Here is a 19,132-nt window from a genome sequence, read left to right on the forward strand (position 1 = left end):
TTAAATGTATAACTGATGAGTGAAGTCGCTGTATTCCGGATACTCCAGCTCGTCTGGGTCTGGCTCCTCCAGGATCTCGTGCTGGACGAAGCGGAGCAGAGAAGGCGGCAGAGGCAGACGCTTTAACCGACGTTGGGACACCAGGGAGCGAATCCTCAGACGACACAGATGCATGAGCGGCCGAGGGGGGACTGTACAGAAAGAGACGTACAACGGTTTATTAGAGCGTCTGTATTACTTTATTTTCTGATCTATGTTATAAATATTGCAGACGATACAGTAATTGTGAGTTTCTTGAGAGACATTGAGAGTAGTCATGGACCTGTGGTGGATGATTTTATTGAATGGTGTGAACGTGTTTATTTGTCTATCAATATGTCAAAGACTAAACACATGCTTCACCCTCTCATTCTCTAATTCAGGGAAAAGAAGTTGAGTTTGTCTCAATATGAATATCTAGGGACAATTATTGACAGTTCATTTTGCTTTGAATCGAACACTGATGACATCGGCAAGAACCAGGTGCCGCAAAATCTGTTCTCTTTAAGGAAAGTGACTGTTTTTATTACTCTTTTTCATCAGTTTTTTTTATCTGTTCTTGTATTTTGTATTGTCTGTTGGTTCGGTGCTCTCTCCATGTCTAGTAGAAATCGTCTGGCTTGGTTAGTCAAAGTGGCACGTAAAATTATAGAACAGAAGGGTGATTTGCAAGGCCCAACAAATAATGGAAGAGCCCTGACCACCCGCTCTCTGAGGAGTTTAACCTCTTGTCTTCTGGGTGGTGTCTGAGAATGCCCTGGATCAGAACTCAGAGAGCTCAGACTTCCTTTATTTCTGAAGCCATAACTAGGTTGAATGTTCTCTTATAGCTCAGGAGCAGTCGTGGTGAAATGCAGTTACATACCTGCTCTTTTTTCCTTATTTTAAGGGAATGTATGTCTGCATTGTTGAGCTAAGCTTAAGCTGTGGTGTAGTGTATTATTGAATTGTACTGTATGTCTGTTTGTCTGACTCTGCTGCACAATAATTTCCGTTTGGGACAATAATAAAACTGAAAGTTGAAAGTTCCTCATCACAAACAGACCTGGAGTTTTATTTTGTTTCATTCACACATGTTTAACACACAAATCCTGCAGATTTAGGCTGACTTCTTCTCTCAAACAGAAAATACTCCACCTTGTGATGTCATGTGGTAGTTCAGGAATGGCTCCACTGTATTTTTAAACCTCATACACTTTCACTAGAATCATTTGGATAATTTCAGACCTTGTTTCTGTGTAGACTCTGCACACCTGACTAGGCGACAGGTGTGTTGGAGGAGAGGCACTTAGCTGTTTTTGAAGAAAAACTCTGGCACACAGTCTCACTCTTGATTATTCTTTTATTAGTATGACATTTCAGTCCCTCAGACCCTCCTCAGATATCTACCTCTATACATGAGGAAGGTCTGACAAACCGAAACGTCGTACTAATAAAAGAATAATCAAGAGTGAGATGGTGTGCAGGAGTTTTTCTTTAAAAACAGATCATTTCAGACCTGGAATTGACAATCTCTACAAAGCTAAAGGTAAAAGGAGCTGTTAAACTGAAAACTACCACAACATGTGATGGAGTTTTGGAGATGTAGAGAGACATAAATAAAATAAAGAGTTATTCAAACATGTGTGAATGAAATAAAACACTACTGGGTATGTTTTTGATGAGGTGACAGCATTTTTGCCAGGCTAGAAGCTCACAAAAGACAGTTTTGCTTAATATAGGACCTTTAATCTGTGCATAAATCCTTACCTCATATTAGCATTTAAACAGAAGAATGCCATTTAAAACAACCTCCTCTGAACGAGTGATGGTAAACTCTTGTGTGATTCGAGGACATAAACACTTGTGTGATTCGAGGACACAGCGCTGGCCTTCGTCATGCTCGACATTGTTCTTCGGCTAAAATGGGAGCGTTCGTATCAACATCGGGGCTAATGTTACCTGCTTTGTCCTTGATGCTGCTCCACTCTGAGTAACTGTCCAAGTGATCCAGGAGGCGGGAGCACAGAGTCACATGACCCACGTAGTTCAACAGGAGGTCCACGATCGGCCCCACCCACCTGCTCACTTGGGGGGACGACACCATCTCGCAGAACTGTCAATCAAATAAGAGATGGGGATATTAGCTGTGAATGACAAATTTACTGTCATTAAAAAAGCACTGTGTAACTTTTCTGGTGAAGGTGTTGCTTGTTTCTATGGAGATGATGTGTTTCACCTAGACTGTTCCTCAGCAAAGACTTAAACTTCAATCTTGCATTTACTTAAGTGTTTTAGTCTTTTTTATTGCTCAAAAATACCTTGAAAAACATGTAATCTTACTGTGAGCAGTGTCACCTCTCCACAGATCTGACTTGGACATGGCCTTGTAGCTCTCCCTGCTTATCACCATGAATATATATAAGTGTAATGCCATACTGTGGAACATTCTAGGCAAAGCTGTAACATTTTCATACTGACAGGAAAAAGTTTTTTTTTTGTTTTTTTTTTCAGTTTTCAGATCATAAAACGTTTTTGACAGTGTTTGCTCATGTGTGCATTATGTCTCCATGGTAACTGCTGAACATTCCACCATGGAGATGCATGTCGAACACCCCCTATGTGATGCTTAATCGCTATGACCACAGTTAAAATTTTGACTCAGTACTCAAAACTGATTTTGATACCCAAATGATCATTTAAAAAGCTCTTTTTTTTAGACAGTATTGCAGTTTTCAATATAAAATAATAGTATTTGTTATTTTACCATGTGCTCTTAACTCGTTTAGATAAAACTCAAGATGAAACTGCTCCTTCAGTATCGATACTTGTTTACACAAGTGTCCAACCACTCAATCAATAGTAGTTTTAAGGTCCGTTCAGACTGGAGCGTCAAAAAACACGGTGAACGCCTCTAGTTGGACGCTTTTATATTTGAGTTTTGACGCCCCCGATGCACGTCTTGAACGGAGTGGACGAATGGGAGAAAAATACTTGACGTGCGTCCATGGTGTCCGTTGCCCTGGAAACAAGTCCCGGTCTTTTCCCGGAACAATAGCAGACCAGGTTGAGAGAGACTTTAGTGTATTTATTACATAAAACCATCAGCGGAGGAGATTGGCTCTTCGGCTGCAGCATGTTTATATTTATACTCCTCTAAAGACACATGAATGACACTGGTTTAGCCCTGGTCCAGTCTTGGTTTAGTCCTGGTCCAGTCATAGTTTAGTCCTAGTCCAGTCCTGGTTTAGACCTGGTTCAGTCAACGCGCTGCAAAAATGCAGGACGCAGGACATAGACTTTGGAAGCAAACTGGACGCCTTGACGGTTTTTAGTATTATATTTTTGAATATTGAATATTCTTGACAGCCCTCATTTTTCCATCATTCTGAAACTCACAGATAAATCATCAGAATGCCTCGTTACCTCCATTCTCCGTGTCCTGTCCTCTGATTGGTTCCTGAGCGGTGGGTGCTCCTTGTGGCCGTAGGAGCAGGTGAAGCAGGGCGCGGCCTTGAGCCCGTGGTCCAGCATCAGTTTGAGCAGAGGAGGGTCCTGGGAGCAGAACATGATGAGGGGCGGGAAGGAGGTGGTCAGACTGGGCACGGTCATGTTCACGTCGGCGCCGTTCTCCAGGAGGAGGGTGACGGTCCGCACGGCGCCCTGCCTCGCCGCCACCATCAGCGGTGGGAGCGTGTCCAGGTTTGTGGCGGCGCCGTGGGACAGGAGCAGGCGAACGGCGAACACGTTCACATTGGCCACGCTGAAGTACAACGGAGTACGACGGCGGTCCTCGTACAGCGTGCTCCGCTCCTCACTCAGCTGCATGTTTGGGTCATAACTGAAAACAAGAAAATAAATATTGATACTTTTCTAACTAGAGGGACTGCTCTGTCTGCAGCTCTGAAGTTAGACTTTAATCTAAGATTGTTTTAATATAATCTCACCATAAAGAAATTTAGAACTACAACAAAAGATGATTTTGTACTGTTAAACATCTGGAAGTGCATGGTTTGCATGCTAGTTGCTGCTTAGCTTTACTGTAAAGGCAAAAAAACTGTCCTCTGAAAGTGATGAAAAGTGCAAATTTATTGATCACAGTGAATATTTAGGATGCTGAATATATAAGTGAGGAATAACTTTGGACCACTGCAACCACTAACTGTTTAAAATGACCTAGTTCTGTGTTTGGTTTAAGCACCACAGACACATTTTACTTTTTAAAAAGGTATAGGCGAGTTTCATTGTTGACAAAAGCGTGCGTTGCATGCTGGGAATTATTTTGGTCGGCGGCAAGAAACACTAATTCAACATGACGGACGGAGCTAGAAAACACGTAAAGGGTATTGATCCCGGTTATTTATCCACTCTAACGGCAGAGGACCCAAGACCATTTGACCAGAAATTGGTCATAAGCATCGATGGACGACAAATCACCCTTTTCAACCCCGACAAAGCCTGGACCAAACCAAATTTCTGGTCAGAATCGCCAACTACCTGGACAAATATTCACTTTGGCGATATCCACAATGACTTGGTGGAAACTCCTGGGCCATTCACAGCAGAAAAGATGAAAACCTCCAAGAGTCTCGATGTGTTGTTGAACTTGTTGGAGTCCACGGTTTGTTAGGATCTTCTACGTTTGCTCTGCAAATGTTTGAAAGCTGTTTAATTCACCGTTAGCAGTTCTTTTCACTCAGAATACGAAAAAGACATTTTCCTTCTTCCGTGCTTCTATTTGTGCATCCGATAATGCAGCAGGAATTTACCATTATCAGGGATAAATACACGAGGTTACTCACTGTGTTTGACTGCTACCGTGTTTCTTGCCTCCGACCCAAATATTTCCCAGCAGCAACGCGAGCTTTTAATAACAATGACGTCAGCTGAAACTTGCCTATTCAGCGCAAATTATTTAATCAACAACTGAGGAATGAATGTGAAATAGAAAAGTGTGTGTATTCAGACCCAGCGTGGAGGAGCATCTCCAGGACCTCGTCTCTGTTCCTCTCGGCTGCCAGGTGCAGAGGGCTGATGCCACAGCGCCGCACACGGGCTTTACTCGTCTTTGGGATCAGCAGAGCGACGATCCTGTGGACACATGTATCTGTCACCAGCAATTATAACGTCTTATGTCCTTTGTACTGTTATTTACAAGCTTGTGTTTTGCCCAAGGACAGTGTGCTCTGGTCTGTGCTGAAATTCAACAGCCGACCATCAGTTGGACAAACACTCTGACCTCTGCTGTAGGGTCAAACAATACATGTACCAATGACATGTGCACACAGGGCCCTCTCCAGTTTGTTTAATTTATAACTTATTTATGATTTATGAGTTATTTATGTTTTTGTCCTCCTTTGGGTTATTTATTATTTAGTAGTACCTTATCAGTGGTTTAATTTCAGCATAAACTTGATTTGGTTTCACTTTAGCCTTAATTTAGGCCTGATAAATTGATAAATTGTTGAGCCAAAAGACTAAATACGCAGGGTTATTGAAAGCGTGTGGGCAATTGTACTTATCTGCTTCTACAAGATTGTTCATTTTTACCATCTGGAGCGCTTTTCTGATACTGTTCCTATAGACTTGTGTGTGTGTGTGTGTGTGTGTGTGTATGTATGCATGTATGTGTGTAGTCTCTGTGTGAATCATACGTCTCATTTCCGTTCTGTGCGGCGATGTGCAGAGGCAGGAGTCCGTTGCGTCCTGGTCGATTGGCGTCTGCGTTCTGAGACAGCAGCAGCTCCACCACTTCCTCATGACGATTCTTCACCGCTTCGTACAGAGCTGTGTTTCCATCTGAAGCCTGCGTGTTTATGTCTGCGCCTACAGAATCACAGGGAGAATGTAAGAGAAATGTATTATATTATCTTTGTTCATTACAAGAAAAACAAAGAGAGACAATGATTATGAGTAGAGAGATGTAGTTGTTGTAGTTGATCAAACAAATGCATTGCTGGGTTTAAAATTACATCACCATATTCTCCAGACAAATAAAAAGCCTGGGTCAGGTATGAATGTTTCTTATGAAAATACAACATAGACAGTCATCCCCATCCCACAGACTTGGTCATCACAACTTTCTGTTTCCTTAAGTGATTCCTGCCTGATTTTATGAGGAAGTACTCGAGTACAGACCGTGTCTGATGAGGAAGCGCAGGGTGTCCATGCTCCCGGTCTGGGCGGCGGTGAACAGTGGCGTGATGCCGTACATGTTTGCGATGTTGATTTTGGCTCCAGCCGACAGCAGCATCTCACAGATCTCCACACTGTTCCTCACCACGGCCTCCTGCAGAGCCGTCCAGCCCTGGATACAGTTCAGGTTCACCCCGGCCCCGTGGTTCAGCAGAGTCGCCACCAGGGCGGCGTTATTGCGCTCACAAGCTGAAGGACAAAAGCAGGAGAGCAGCAGAAGAACAGGTTAACTCTATATGAGTTCTAATTAAAGCAATTAATTAGTCAGACACTGAGCACAGAACAGAATTATAATTAAACATGTGCCCCATGGCGCCTCATTCTACAATCCTGCACAATAATTTTATATAATTATAAAGCCTCACACTTGTACTGCAATTTACAGAGACAAAGCATCTTAAACCACTCATTGTCATTATTCATTCGCTCCAAACACGTTGGCAAGATATATCTGTAGCCACAGCTGCCCTGGGGCAGACTGACAGAAGCAAGGCTGCCCATATGCACCATCAGCCCCTCCCATGTTTAACTAGAAAAATCCGTCTTATTCAAATCGAGTACATCCTCATACCCCTGTGTTTTGAGCCGTACCTTTGTAGAGCGGTGTTTCCTTGTCTGAGTTCATAGTGTCTGGATCAGCTCCGTTGTCCAGTAACACCAGGGCACAGTCCAGACTGTCCCTCTGCACAGCCACCAGCAGGGGGGTCTCTCCACGGGACGCACGCTTGTTTATCATCCCAGGCTGGACTGTACAGAAGAAGAGTTAGACCAGGGTAAGACCTGGGGTTTTCCATTTTGATCACCTCAGTAACTCATAAGCAGAGGACACAACAGAACTCAAGTTTAGTCCAGAGAAGTTATTTTTTCAGTTTCAACTGCTCTTTCTCCACTCTTCAGTCTTTAGAAGTTGCTGTTACGTGTCTGGTCAGCTGATTCACGCATATTTTTGTGCTCTTTTCCTGCTGGTAGAGGTAGGACAACAGCGATCATGTGACAGAGGACAACAAACATCGTCACTGGATGAAGGAGCTAACTGAAATATGGACACGTGCCCATGGGACTATAAACCAGGACGAGGGGGCCTTTCTTCTCTCACACACCTGTGTACATTTTCTGGTGGAGGGTCTCCAACGTATTTGTCTCATGGAAATGTTATGGCTTTGACCAAAATGTTCCACAGTATGGCATTAAAGTAATTTATCTCATTATCGCATTGATTCCCCTACAGGTGTTTTTATTACTAAGAAATACCTTGAAAAGCATTTGTAGTGTGAGTGGGCTTGCTTGTTCACAGATCTGACCTGTAACTTGGCGTGGGGTTCACATATTTGTGCTTATGGAGACAGATGCGTTTAATGCCATACTGCGGGACATCTAAATCAGCAGACTGGACATTACAGCAACTTCTGAAAACTGTGAGTGAGCAATTGAAACTGAAATCAAAAAAGAACATGAGTTTATTTTGGAGCGAGGGTTGACCTGCGATGAGAGCATTGAGGCAGGCGGTCTGCCCGTACCACGCCGCCTGGTGGATGGGCAGCCAGCCGGGTCTACTGGGCAGCATCAGGTTTGTGCCAGGTTTAAGCGCCAGAGCCTTCACCTTTGCAGCATTACCCAGACGGATCGCCTCGAATATGGGCTCCTCCTCACTGAGAAAACAACATTTAAAAGTCTGTGAATGTACATAATTCAGATTTATTAACACTTTAGTTTTGGTACTGCGAGTAGATTAAAGAAGACCTGTTAAATCGGGGCCCGGCCGGGCTCAGCCCGAAAGGACGACGTGGGTCCACCCTCCTGTGGGTTCACCACCCTCAGAGGGGTTCATAGGGGTCGGGTGCATATAGGACCGGGCGGCGGTCGGGACGGGTGTCCCGACGGCCTGGTCCGCACACACAGCATCTGGCTGTGGCGACGTGGAATGTCACCTCGCTGGGGGGGAGGAGCCCGAACTTGTGCGGGAGGTTGAGAGATACCGGCTAGATCTAGTCGGGCTCACTTCTATGCACAGCTTGGGCTCTGGTACCCAACTCCTTGACGGGGGTTGGACCCTCCATTTCTCTGACGTTGCCCACAGGGAGCGGCGGCGAGCTGGTGTGGGCTTGCTTATAGCCCCACAGCTCAGCCGCCACGTATTGGAGTTTACCCCGGTGAACGAGAGGGTCGTGTCCCTGCGCCTTCAGGTCGGGGACAGGTCTCTCACTGTGGTGTCAGCCTAGGGGCCGAACAGCAGTGCTGAGTACCCGGCCTTCTTGGAGTCCCTGGGAGGGGTACTGGACAGTGCACCGACTGGGGACTCCATTGTTCTACTGGGGGACTTCAACGCCCACGTGGGCAACGACAGTGACACTTGGAGAGGGGTGATCGGGAGGAACGGCCTCCCTTATCTGAACCCGAGCGGTGTTTTGTTATTGGACTTCTGTGCTAGTCACAGTTTGTCCATAACAAACACCATGTTCGAGCACAAGGGTGTCCATAAGTGCACGTGGCACCAGGACACCCTAGGCCGGAGGTTGATGATCCACTTTGTCGTCGTGTCATCTGACCTCCGCGTGTCTTGGACACTCGGGTGAAGAGAGGGGCTGAGCTGTCAACTGATCACCACCTGGTTGTGAGTTGGATCCGCTGGCAGAGGAGGAAGCCGGAGGGACCTGGCAGGCCCAAGCGTATTGTGAGGGTCTGTTGGGAACGTCTGGCGGAGCCCTCTGTCAGAGGGATCTTCAACTCACACCTCCGGGAGGACTTCTCCCGGATTCCGGGGGAGGCTGAGGACATGGAGTCCGAGTGGGCTATGTTCTCAGCCTCTATTGTCAATGCGGCCGCTCGTAGCTGTGGGCGTAAGGTCTGTGGTGCCTGTCGCGGCGGCAATCCCCGAACCCGGTGGTGGACACAGGGAAGTAAGGGATGCCGTCAAGCTGAAGAAGGAGTCCTATCGGGCCTTGTTGGCTCATGGGACTCCTGAGGCAGCTGACGGGTACCGGCGGGCCAAGCGTGCTGCAGCCCGTGCGGTCGCAGAGGCAAAAACTCGGAGCTGGGAGGAGTTCGGGGAGGCCATGGAGAAGGACTATCGGACGGCCTCAAAGAAATTCTGGCAAACCGTCCGGCGCCTCAGGAGGGGGAAGCAGTTCTTCACCAACACTGTTTACAGTGCGGGGGGAAAGCTGCTGACCTCGACTGGGGACGTTGTCCGGCGGTGGAAGGAATACTTTGAGGATCTCCTCAATCCCACCGTCACGTCTTCCGAGGAGGAAGCAGAGGCTGGAGACTCAGAGGCGGACTCATCCATCACCCCCCTGAAGTCACTGAGGTGGTTGGCAAGCTCCTTGGTGGCAAGGCTCCGGGGTTGGACGAGATCCGTCCTGAGTACCTTAAGTCTCTGGATGTTGTGGGGCTGTCTTGGCTGACACGCCTCTGCAACATCGCGTGGCGGTCGGGGACAGTACCTCTGGACTGGCAAACCGGGGTGGTGGTCCCTCTGTATAAGAAGGGGGACCGGAGGGTGTGTTCCAATTTACAGGGGAATCACACTTCCTCAGCCTTCCCGGTAAGGTCTATGCCAGGGTACTGGAGAGGAGAATCCAGCCGATAGTCGAACCTCGGATTCAGGAGGAGCAGTGTGGTTTTCGTCCTGGCCGTGGAACACTGGACCAGCTCTACACTCTCCATCGGGTGCTCGAGGGTTCATGGGAGTTTGTCCAACCAGTCCACATGTGCTTTGTGGACTTGGAGAAGGCATTCGACCGTGTCCCTCGTGGTGTCCTGTGGGGGGTGCTCTGGGAGTATGGGGTCCGGGGCCCTTTGCTAAGGGCTGTCCGGTCCCTGTATGACCAGAGCAGGAGCTGTGTTCGCATTGCCAGCAGTAAGACAGACCTGTTCCCAGTGCATGTTGGACTCCGCCAGGGCTGCCCTTTGTCACCGGTTCTGTTCATTGTGTTTATGGACAGAATTTCTAGGCGCAGTCAGGGGTCGGAGGGGGTCCGGTTTGGGGACCACAGGATTCATCTCTGCTGTTCGTAGATGATGTTGTGCTGATGGCTCCATCAAACCAGGACCTTCAACATGCACTGGGGCGGTTTGCAGCCGAGTGTGAAGCGGCTGGGATGAAGATCAGCTCCTCCAAATCCGAGGCCATGGTTCTCGACCGGAAAAAGGTGGCTTGCCCTCTCCAGGTGGGTGGAGAGTCCTTGCCTCAAGTGGAGGAGTTCAAGTATCTCGGGGTCTTGTTCACGAGTGAGGGGAGGATGGAGCGTGAGATTGACAGGCGGATCGGTGCAGCGTCGGCAGTGATGCGATCGCTGTATCGGACCGTTGTGGTGAAGAGAGAGCTGAGTCGAAAGGCGAAGCTCTCGATTTACCGGTCAATCTACGTTCCTACCCTCACCTATGGTCATGAGCTTTGGGTAATGACCGAAAGGACAAGATCGCGGATACAAGCGCTCGAATTGAGTTTCCTCCGCAGGGTGGCTGGGCGCTCCCTTAGAAATAGGGTGAGGAGCTCAGTCACACGGGAGGAGCTCGGAGTAGAGCCGCTGCTCCTCCACGTTGAGAGGAGCCAGTTGAGGTGGCTCGGGCATCTGTTCCGGATGCCTCCTGGGCGCCTCCCTCGGGAGGTGTTCCGGGCACGTCCCATCGGGAGGAGGTCCCGGGGAAGACCCAGGACACACTGGAGGGACTATGTCTCTCGGCTGGCCTGGGAACGTCTCGGGATCCCCTGGACGAGCTGGAGGACGTGTGTGTGGAGAGGGAAGTTGCCCCAGACTGTTGCCCCCACGACCTGACCTTGGATAAGCGGAAGAAAATGGATGGAAATGGATGTTAAATCAACCTTTATGAACACTGTTCCTTCATCATTAGTTTACTTAGGCTTGTATTTAGTTAGTTGCATCTTTGAGTAATCTTGATTTGTCTTGAATTTGAGGCTTGAGTACTCAGAAAACTTCACTTTTCACCTACCCCCTATCTCTGCCCACATGTTAGTATACGTACATGCTCATCAGTTGTGCAGTACACCAATGGACCTGTTTCTATTATTAAGCAGTGTTAGAGCAATATGGCCATAAACAAACTTTTAAATAATGATCTATGTGGGGTTTTTTTTTACTATATACCCCCCAAAAAGAAGTCTAAACACAGCTCCGGGTATGTAAAAATAAGTCAATAGCACAATCATGTTTAGAAAAGCGACTTTGAGTGTTTAGAAAAGCGCTATATAAATAAAATGTATGATTATGAGTATGATTATTATTATTATTATTATCTGGGTTTACTCGTCTGGCTCTGGGCCGATGTAAGCTATGCTCTGGTCCATCCTGCGATAAGCCACCATCCTCTTCCCTGATCCAGTCATGAAGCGACTGATCGTCCCATCAAAAGTTTTCCTGGATGAGAGACAAGGAAATACACCAGCAATTTACTAAAATTGCCAGAAATTCATTATAATATTTGGAAGAGTAGTATGTTTTTTAAGGTAGACTGTGTAATTTTTCTGGTGGGAGTGTCCACCAGAAACAAGGCTGGTTATGTCCCTCTATCACTTTGTTTTTTTCTGATAAATTTAACTCTTAAAAATCCAAATCAAAGCAACAATTAGCACTTCTGCCTCACAGCAAGAAGGTCATAGTTTCACAGTTGCCAAACCAAGTGTGTGTGTGGAGTTTGCATGTTTACAGGGCTGTGTTTTGGTAAACAGTCACATTTTTATACAGCACTTTTCCACTTTCAAGGCGCTCAAATCATTTTACATCAAGGAACCACTCACCCATTCACTCACACACACACACTCATACACCAGTGTATGCAGACAAAGGGCGAGATGGTCGAAGTGTCTTGCCCAAGGACACAACACACAACAACAGCATTCATCTGTGGAGAGCTCGAATCTCTGTGAGTCAGTGGATTTGAGTGTGTAAAACAAGAGCGGGATTTGAACCACCAACCACTGATCGTTGGATAAACACCTACCATCCTCCTGTCGTCCTGGTGGAGGATGCACCACCTGCTTGTCTCCATGGAGATTGTTATTGCTTTGCCTAGAACAGGAGTCTCCAACCTGTATCTCAGGAGCTACCGGTAGTTCTCCACCCCCTTCCTAGTAGCTCGCCAAGGGATTTCTGAATTACAAGTATTGTGCTGAAAAAGTACAATTTTAAAGATGGCGAGGAGAAAATTCAGTTTGGCGACTGGACAAAGTTAGTTTGGTTGAAGACGTTTCGCAGCTCATCCAAGCTGCTTCTTCAGTTCTGGTCAGACGCTGGTGAACACTTCCTACAGGGAGCAGCTAACTACACTGAAACTAACACACCTACTTGTTTACAGTTTCTGTTTGTTAGTTCGGCCTATTGACCTGTACTGGGTGTGGGCTCTAATTAGCATAACAATTCAGAGCCATATTGGAGCTTCCTCACCTCTGGACCTGACTTGGATACAGGTGCAGAGGTATTAAGTGTCCACCAGCGTCTGACCAGAACTGAAGAAGCAGCTTGGATGAGCTGCGAAACGTCTTCAACCAAACTAACTTTTGTCCAGTCGACAAACTGAATTTTCTCCTTGCCATGGATTCTACCTGGACGACTGAGGGATTCTTCACAAAATTTTAAAGACTTTGACCATTGTACATATATCATTTTGATGCCGAACTTTGTGCACTAATAAATGAATAATGGTTTACATTTTATAATCTAACTGTACCTCATCTAAGACTTGCCTTGGTTCTTATATTTGCTTGATTTCTTCTGACCACTAAAACTAGTAGCTCTCTGGCATTTGCGTTTTGTAAAGGCAGCTCACCGGAGGAGGAGATTCTAGGCCAGGGTTGTCTGGCCTAGAATGTTCCAGTGACTTTTGGATTGAACTAACACTAATCTATCTTGCTTTTATTTAGCTACACGCTTTTATTGCCAAAACATGTCGTAAGCGGCGTCACCTTTCCTCAGATCTGACCTGTAATCTGGCCTGAGAGTGTCACTTTCTTGTCTCCATGTGGATTTAATGCCATACACAGCAATAACATCTTCATGGAGACAAGCAGGTGGTGGACACTCCTTCTCCAAAGTTCCACAGTGAGTTTTTAACATTCTGGTCTCATTGGTATAAAAGTTTAATCGTGTGGACTCAAGCTCAGGCTCAAGCAGAGCAGCCAATTCAGATAAAAAATATCTAGGCTACTATGTCTGAAATCCAGAGTGTCTGATGACAGTCAAAGTGTTAACGGATAAAACATACGTCTTCTGGTATTTCTTGGGTCAGTTGGTTATTACCGAGATAAAACCACAGTGGTCGAAGAAGTACTCCATTTTGTTAAGTAAAAGTACAGATACTGAAGCAAAAACATATTTAAAAATGTATTTAAAGGTGCACTACTGTATGTAAGTTTTTGGTTGTGGGTCTGTCACGTCTTGTTTCTATGGACACGGTGCACTGTGGTCCAAAACAAGAAAAATATCTAATGCTTTTTTTTTGCCAAAACGTAACTTAAAAATAATAAAAAAGCTTTTGGGCATCGACCATCTCAGTTTTTTTCACTTTTATTTTGCTGTTCCTTGCATTTATACCTCTACAAGAACTTTGGTGTGCATTATCTGTTTAATTTGTTTCTATGGATACGTCACTGCTCTGCCTGAAATGTTCCACAGTGCGACATTAAACAGCTCTACTTTACATTTATTCAATTGCAGGTGGTTTTATGGTTCAAAAATACCTAGAAAAACTGAAAAACATGAATTCTGAAGGTGAGCGGGGTCGCCTCTCCACAGATCTGACCTGTAACTTGGTCTGGTTTGGTCTCCATGGGGATAAAAAGGTTTAATTCTCTTCCTACTGTGAGCAAGTCTAAACTATTGTGACAAAAACTTTATTTTTATGTGTGTCAATATGAAATTAACTTTAGATATGATTTGTTTTTGTGTTTTTGTGTCGATTATGTCTTCAGAAATACCAGAATCTTTGCATTATTTAAGTTTTGCTCTGTCCAGTTACAGTGAATTAACTCATAAATCATAAATCTTTATACCTATATTTGTCTTATTATAGTGTTTATTTGATTCACTACTTTGGATTTCTACACATTTTGGCTCCTCTAGAGACGCCCTTTCGAAAACAACATTTAAGGAGCTCGCTGCTAAATGTATTTTATGACACTAGCCAATTTTTAATGTCACAAAATCAAATGATCTCACATTATCCAATTTCACATGTTTAGTGGAAGAAATCGGAGCATGAAACTTAAGGATGAGATTTTTCTGGTGGAGGGACTTCCCTTCGCCTTCCCTTGTCGTCATCCAGGGGCAGCGCCAGACATTTTTGGAAGTGCAGAGTTCTTCATTGTGGGTGCACACGTGTAAATGCGGAGGCTTTTATCAATGGAGCCCCCCTCCCCACCTCCTTACCATGTGTGCTTCACTGTTGTAAACAAGTTCACATGTACTCAGCCCCTGTAGTGATTTATAAATTTAATAAGCGATACTTTTTTTATTGTCACCTCATTTTAAAGTCTTTGGAGGAGCTATGGGCACTGTTCACGCTTTCACAAACCAGGAGGACGTTTGGAAACATGCGATGACAACTTCAGACGGGCTCGAGATCGGGATCGACTCCAGCCTGCTATAGGTGAGTTTCATTGTTGACAAAAGCGCGCGTTGCATGCTGGGAATTATTTTGGTCGGCGGCAAGAAACACTAATTCAACATGACGGACGGAGCGAGAAAGCACGTAAAGGGTATTGATCCCGGTTATTTATCCACTCTAACGGCAGAGGACCCAAGACCATTTGACCAGAAATTGGTCATAAGCATCGACGGAGCCAAATCACCCTTTTCAACCCCGACAAAAGGTGGACCAAACCAAATTTCTGGTCAGAATCGCCAACTACCTGGACAAATATTCACTTTGGCGATATCCACAATGACTTGGTGGAAACTCCTGGGCCATTCACAGCAGAAAAGATGAAAACCTCCAAGAGTCTCGATGTGTTGTTGAACTTGTTGGAGTCCACGGTTTGTTAGGATCTTCTACGTTTGCTCTGCGAATGTTTGAAAGACGTTTAATTCACCGTTAGTGGTTCTTTTCACTCAAAATACGAGAAAGACATTTTCTTTTTTCCGTGCTTCTATTTGTGCATCCGATAATGCAGGAATTTACCATTATCGGGGATAAATACGTGAGGTTACGCACTGTGTTTGACGCTATCGTGTTTCTTGCCTCCGACCAAAATATTTCCCAGCAGCAACGCGGGCTTTTAATAACAATGACGTCAGTTGAAACGCGCCTATTGGTTGATGTGTTTTACTTGAAGGCCACGCCCATACTCTGTTTTAATTAAGCCCTGATGATGACCAGTTAAGGTCGAAACATGTTGAATTTGGCCATTCAAATAAAGGCCTTTTAACTATATTTTTCTTCGTGCGATTTTTTACTTTTTCTACTTGTTTGGGGTGCCTGGAGTCTGTTGTGTTTGAGTTCCGATGGGCTCTGTTCGCAAAAGTACACTACCAATCAAAAGTTTTAGAACACCACACTCCATTTTTTTACCGTTGACTGTTGACCAAAACGTATTCTAAACTTTTGATTCATGAAAGTGTCCACCTTTGGCAGATATAACAGCTGAACACACTCGTGGCTCGCTCTTTTTACGACAGAAATCAAATATTGTTCAGAAAGTTCTTCCCAAGTCTGTTGCAGAAGTTCCCATAAATGTGTGGCACTTGTAGGTTGCTTCACTCTTCTGTCCAGTTCCTCCCAAACCAGCTCCATGGGGTTTAAGTCTGGACACTGTGCTGCTGGACACTCCATGTTTTCAAATTTACCATCTTGCTCTTTTTTTCTGAGGTAGTTTTTGTGTCTTTTATCTTTTTTTTAAACCTCTGTCTGTTCAGTTCTTACCTTTGTACCATTTCAAGCTCTTGCATGACTTTAATTGCAGTAAATAACTGGAAAAATGAGGGTGTTCTAAAACTTTTGACCGGTAGTGTACATCTAACAAAATCTAAGAAAAATGAGAAAAGTTTTCTTCATCTCCATGTCATTTTAGCGTTCCGTTATGTTCGGCTAATCAACAATTACAACCATACTTCAGTTTCATAAATTCTCCACTGACGCACATCTCCGAACGAAAAGATGAGGGCACCGAATTCAAGATGATTCCAAACAGCACATAAATATACAGTCTTTATTTTACCGCTGATCACATTTACTTCAGTGGCTTTGATCACAGTCGTTCAGCGAGCCCAGTGTCACGAACTATTAGGAGTGTGCAAAAATATCAAAATATCGACATACTGATATATAGTATTGTTTAATGTGATGATACAGTATTGATATCATGGGCTGCTATACCGATGTATCCGGCAAGAGTATTTTTTGGATTATTTTACTACATAATTTTGTTACAGCACAGTTTTGTTGCTTGTTTAGAGCAAGGTAACTTATTTATTTTCACTGTTTTGATGATTAAAATGTTTGTGTTTCATATTCACTTTGCACAAGAAGTGAAAGACTTTTAGTATCAGAGCCATGATTTAACCTTTATTTTTTTAATTGAACCGTATTGAATCGATTTGAAATATATCGTATCGAATCGTATCAAATCGAAAGTGCACTGTATCGAGGTATGTATCGTATCAGCAACTTCTTAATAGTAACTACACTGGAAGTTGTCATCGCCTGTTTCCAAATGTCTTCGTGGTTTGTGACGTAAATGTGAATAGAACATTTTGAGGTGTATTCTAGAGGAGGCTAGTGCCCCATCAAGACCCCCCTGTCGCCGCCCCTGTTGCCATAGAGATATCATTGCATTGGCTGGAATGTTCCACAGTGTGGCCTTGTTAAACTGATCCAAGCAGACGACACCATCAAACCAAGTTACAGGTCAGATCTGTGGAGAGGTGAGCTTGCACATGGTAAATTTTTTGCAATATAAACACATTAAATGAATAGAAATGCAAAATGGATATGTTTAATGCCATACTGTGGAACATTCAAGGCAAAGTAATATTATCTCCATGGAGACGAGCATGGACAGAGGGACATTACCAGTCTCCTTTCTGATATTCCGGTAAAATCAAAGAAAATACACTGGTCTTACGGGTCCGGCGGTTTTTCGCTGGGCGGGTTGGGCGAGCTGTAGTGAGCGTGCTCCTGCACCGGAGGATTATGGGAGCTGGAGTTCCTTCTGACCGCAGGCGCACTCTGGTATTGCCTGGTGCGAGACGTTCTGACTGGCTGGCTCTCTTGAGGGGGCGGGGGTTCCTGAGGGGGCGGGGCCTGTGATTGGTGGGATTCGTCCAGACTGCGTTCTATGGCGAGCTGCAGAAGCTCGTCATCAGAGAGGTTACTGTACAGAGAGTAGTCCTCAAACGACACGGTCGCCATGATCACCAGCAGGGGGCAGAAGTCTGCAAAAAAAAAAAAAAAAGTTTAGTGCAGCAACTAGTATGAACAGAGCAGCAATATTACTTCTTAGTTCCTGGACAATAAAAATGCTTTATAATTATGCCGACAGTACACTAGTGATGTTCCGAGATGTGCCGAGGCTTCGAAGCCTGTGTCGAGTAATGAAGGGGGTGTTTCTGTGAAGCGCGTGTCGAGGCTCGCTTCATTTGGGGGAGGAGCCAAAAATGATGACATCCGAAGCCTCGCTGCCCGGCTCTACCACGTGACTGCTTCGGGAAGTGGTTCGCGGATTTGGCGCGTTTCGAAATATTAGGGCCAGTGAAACGCAACGGATTCCCCCAAAACATTTTGTGGTTTTGGGTTATTGTGAGTTTGGTACATTCTATTTGAGATTTTATTTTTTTTTTTTTTCAAGCCAGCAAGTGGCTTTTCTCTGCATGCCTATTTATCTGTGCGCTGTGAAAGTTTTTTTAAAGCAGGGGAAATTCTCTGTAAAAAAGAAACCATCTGAGTCCAAATACTGTGGAGAAATTGATATTTTTAAATAAAAATGAATAAAATGACCCTATTTTACCGTCCTTATTGTGGCATAAGCACAGACATAAAGTAGTAACACAAGCACAGTCACATTACATCCCTATCTCCAATTTGTTCCTACTTTTCCTTTTAACCCGACCTTTATATCATGAACACAGACTCCAGGTTAATACACTCACACTTTATGTTGAAATCACAAACATTCAAATATTTAATCATTCATTTATTCAGTATAAATCTTTCTATCAGAACCTCGATGATCATCTTGATTGTTCTATTTTCAATCTGCCTGTTATATATATTTTTTGGACACTTGATGGCGCCGTGGAGCAAATGAAGCACCTTGAAGCATCGGCTCAAGAGTCGAGCAAATGGATGGAAGGCTTCAGTGCTTCATGTTGCTTCATTTCAACATCACTACAGTACACAGCCTCTTTAAACATCAGTACATTCATTGTTGTCGCCTTCACTCAACATTTTGAAATCACTTATTTTCATGTAGTGGATGTAGAACAGTCTATGTATTTTTATACTGTCTCATAGTTTACAGGTGGTGATGTTTTGACACACACTGTCGTTACTGCAATGTGTGAAACTTTGAGCTTTTTGCTTCAATATAATCAATTCATCAAAAATATTCCTGAATAACAAAAGAAACCCCTTTTTAACCTTTCCTATCTCCCTCCACTCCCGGAAGTCGGTCTTAATTCTCCCAAAGGTGCACTATGTAACTGTCTCTGGGAGAAGGTCCGCCACCTGTTTGTTTCTATGGAGATGACATTGCTTTGTCTGGAATGTTCCACAGTACGGCTTTGAACTTCCATCTCCACTGAGACAACAACAGGTGACGCCCACAGTCAAAACAACAGGTCACATCAGGAGAGACCGCGCATAGAAGAGATGAACTGGAACAAAGACAAGTTTAAGGACAGACTGTGTGAAGAGGTGGACTAAAGTGTGTGACGTCACCACAGTGTTCGGCTCCAGACAAATGAAG

At 44.8% G+C, this 19,132-nt stretch overlaps 1 protein-coding gene across 1 annotated transcript; it reads right to left on the reverse strand.

The window, feature by feature from the left end:
* LOC110158181 (ankyrin repeat and SOCS box protein 2-like) lies at nt 1–17,832 on the reverse strand. Its single transcript, XM_055154349.1, has 12 exons — nt 17,706–17,832; nt 17,291–17,600; nt 11,481–11,591; nt 7,693–7,862; nt 6,805–6,960; nt 6,157–6,402; nt 5,673–5,844; nt 4,987–5,109; nt 3,445–3,859; nt 2,394–2,420; nt 1,981–2,134; nt 1–191 (listed from the first exon to the last, which is right to left on the reverse strand). Exons 1-12 carry the CDS (start codon nt 17,830–17,832, stop codon nt 1–3), a joined length of 2,202 nt encoding a protein of 733 aa, XP_055010324.1.
* Between the last annotated feature and the right edge of the window lie 1,300 nt (nt 17,833–19,132).

This window comes from Boleophthalmus pectinirostris, unplaced genomic scaffold, assembly GCF_026225935.1.
Source record: "Boleophthalmus pectinirostris isolate CB_2022bp ecotype Guang Dong unplaced genomic scaffold, ASM2622593v1 HiC_scaffold_19, whole genome shotgun sequence".
NCBI classification, from domain to species: domain Eukaryota; kingdom Metazoa; phylum Chordata; class Actinopteri; order Gobiiformes; family Gobiidae; genus Boleophthalmus; species Boleophthalmus pectinirostris.

Bases quoted from the DNA above. Each gene is read 5' to 3' on its own strand.
- LOC110158181 (XM_055154349.1), bottom strand. From the start codon at position 17,832: ATGTCATCATTTTTGGCTCCTCCCCCAAATGAAGCGAGCCTCGACACG. The intron at 17,601-17,705 runs GTCGGCATAATT...TTTTTTTTGCAG, and splicing joins CGGAACATCACTAGTGTACT to ACTTCTGCCCCCTGCTGGTG. The intron at 192-1,980 runs GTAACATTAGCC...CTTTCTGTACAG, and splicing joins CAGCATCAAGGACAAAGCAG to TCCCCCCTCGGCCGCTCATG.